The sequence below is a fragment of the Austrofundulus limnaeus genome, unplaced genomic scaffold (genome assembly GCF_001266775.1).
Source record: "Austrofundulus limnaeus strain Quisiro unplaced genomic scaffold, Austrofundulus_limnaeus-1.0 Scaffold597, whole genome shotgun sequence".
In the NCBI taxonomy this organism is placed as follows: Eukaryota; Metazoa; Chordata; class Actinopteri; order Cyprinodontiformes; family Rivulidae; genus Austrofundulus; species Austrofundulus limnaeus.
The window spans coordinates 70,783-73,566 of NW_013952999.1; the positions used below are offsets into that span (position 1 = coordinate 70,783).

The window sequence follows — 2,784 nt, forward strand, 5'->3', positions numbered from 1 at the left end:
CTCGTACGCACAACTTAAGAACAAATCTGTGCGTACGAACGGTTCTTGCATGAGGCCCATTGATCCTTGAATATTTAGCTAATATTGAACACTATTGCTGGCGGCTCAGTTGGTAGAGCTGATGCCTCTCAGCAAGAAGGTTGCTGGGTCAAATCCTGAACTGGGAACCTTTTTGGGTAGACTTTGCATGTTCTCTTCAGATACTCCATCTTCCTCCCACAGACGACTGTCAGGTTAATCGGTAACTCTAAATTGTCCCTAGATGTGAGTGAGAGTGAATGGTTGTCTGTTTCTGTGATGGACTTGTGACCTGTCCAGGGTGTACCCCGCCCCTCACACTGTGACTGCTGGATATGGGCACCAGTGACCCTGAAAGGAAGAAACGGCTATAGATAATGGATGGATGAACACTATTGCACCTAGAGTAATGTCTGTGTATAGCAGATTAATTGTGGTTGAACACTGAAATGTAAATACTTGTAATGTCATTTTATGGTTAGAAGATAACCATAAAAAACCATAACCCTAAAACCACACAACCATAAAAAGTTTTGTGTGTTTTGTTTTGAACACATTATTGCATTTATCTATTTTTCTAGCTGCCAGTGATCTCAGTGGTGAGGGAAACAGAAGCACAACTCCTGCCAGATGTTGGAGCCATAGTTACCTGCAAGGTATGTGGCACTGTATGAAAATAATAATCACATACGTTCAGATTTCTGTAAAATGTTTTTCTGTCCCACCTTCTCTTTTCAGTTCAAAAAATAGCCACAAACTTAAAGTGCCTGTGACATGCATATCCATGAAATATGAAAAGTCAAAGAAAATATATTTATATTGAAGAAACTAGGCATAATACACATGATTTTAGCCTTTATGTCACATAATTGGCATATTTTCTTTTGAATTTGGCTCAGCTAAAGTGAAACAGGAAGTGACATTAAAGGGGAACTCTTTGAGAAAGAAAACTTCCTGATTTTTGTTTATTGAAACAATATTATTTGGACTCAGACTCTTTCTCATCTCTCTATGATAGGGATTAAAATAATCTAAAGAAACATCAGATTGTTTTCTACAGTCTGTGTTGTTAGCCATTTGAGCAAAGCTCTGTTCACATGCAGACATTCCCCTTTRACRTCACTTCCTGTTACTTCACATGCAAATATCTCAACAACTGTTCATCTCAGCTGAATGAAATCTTTTTAATATGTCATCAGTGTTATCCTTACAAAATTACATTCATTTTTATTGCAAAAATTTGATGTCACAGGCACCTTAAAGGTTATTCAGAATTAAATTATGTTGTATTTCTTTTAAAATAATTAAATTAGCATGTGCACCTTTTGGACCAAATGCAGAATAAGTCATTGTAAAGATCATTTCGCATCGCTTTTATTCAACTGTACAATTTTTACCTTTTAATTTTTTTTTTATAGTTCTCTAAATAATTTCTGACAAATGCACAACAAATATTTAAGAAAATAAAAGACTCAGATGTTAATGGTTTGATCTGTTAACATTCAGATTTGCCTTTTTGTTGACTTGACTTTTCTTTCAAAAGGTGACGAGCATCAACCCCAGGTTTGCCAAAGTCCAAATCCTTTATGTTGGATCCACACCGCTGAAGGACCGCTTCAGAGGAACAATCAGGTAACCCCAGAAACTCATTTCAGAGTAAAGCAGGTTGGTTTATTAGATTTCCTGAACTCACAGCTCACTTTCTGTGTCTGCAGGAAAGAGGATGTTCGAGCAACAGAGAAAGATAAGGTGAGACTTCAGACGTTAAGATCATTTCATAGTTTCTTTATACTTTCTGTTCTCTGGTTGGTTTAAGAAGCTGTGCTGAGTGTTTCTGTTGCTCTTCTTTGTCACAGGTGGAGATATACAAAAGCTTCAGACCCGGAGACATTGTCTTGGCAAAAGTGGTATCCTTTAACATGCTTGGTCTGTTTTTCAAAAGTGATGAGCTGTACAACCTTTTCAACTCATTCCTAGACTGTTTTCTTTATGAGCTCTAAGATTCCTTGAGCTGAACGTGACAGCAGTACAACAGTAAACTGTCTGAAATGAATAATTTATTACTATTATTATTGTTTTAATCTTTAGGAATGTTTAATAATAGGGAGTTGGGGTTAATAAAAGGCCCTGTCACTATGACGCTTTAGACAACTTAGGCCAATTTATGAAAAATTTAAAGACATCTACGTTGAAAATGGAATTGGAAAAAATCAACTGGAAGTTTCTTTTAGGTGTGTACGTACTGTAATTCCAACAAATTGATCAAATATACAGATTTTATTATCAATTTAGAGATAAAAAATGTTTCATAAGTTGTCTAGTGTGACAGGTAGCACATTTCACAAGCTACCACTCAACCTGTGGCAATTTCTTTCAGTTTTTCGTTACTCATTTCTAAATATTGTAATCTGTTTATTATGCTTCATGGGGAATGTGTGTTGTAACACCTTGACCTGCAACGTCAGATTTCTCTTGGGGACATTCAGTCGAACTACTTGTTGACGACGGCTGAGAATGAACTGGGGGTTGTGGTGGCTCACAGTGAAGCAGGTAAATCTGGACAGGGATCATATTCTGAACAAACACAGGGTGGCGCAAGACTCTGAAAAGAATTTAAAGGGATCCATGATTGGTTGTAATGTTAGACTTTAATTGATAAACATTTATTTTAACTGTAAAATAAAGACTGTCAAAATACTGTAGGATGTTTAGTTTTGTAATTTTTTTAAAATATATTTTAACACGGACGGAGCCATTTTATTTACA

General features: G+C 36.2%; 1 protein-coding gene across 1 annotated transcript in view; it reads left to right on the forward strand.

Annotated features, from left to right (window-relative positions):
• The window catches only part of exosc1 (exosome component 1), an 18,486-nt gene that overhangs the window by 14,113 nt on the left and 1,589 nt on the right, over nt 1-2,784 (forward strand). The window contains exons 3-7 of the mRNA XM_014026866.1: nt 600-674; nt 1,562-1,650; nt 1,734-1,767; nt 1,875-1,925; nt 2,484-2,568. Of these exons, the coding sequence (XP_013882320.1) occupies nt 600-674; nt 1,562-1,650; nt 1,734-1,767; nt 1,875-1,925; nt 2,484-2,568 (334 nt within the window). The remainder of the gene's footprint in view (nt 1-599; nt 675-1,561; nt 1,651-1,733; nt 1,768-1,874; nt 1,926-2,483; nt 2,569-2,784) is intronic.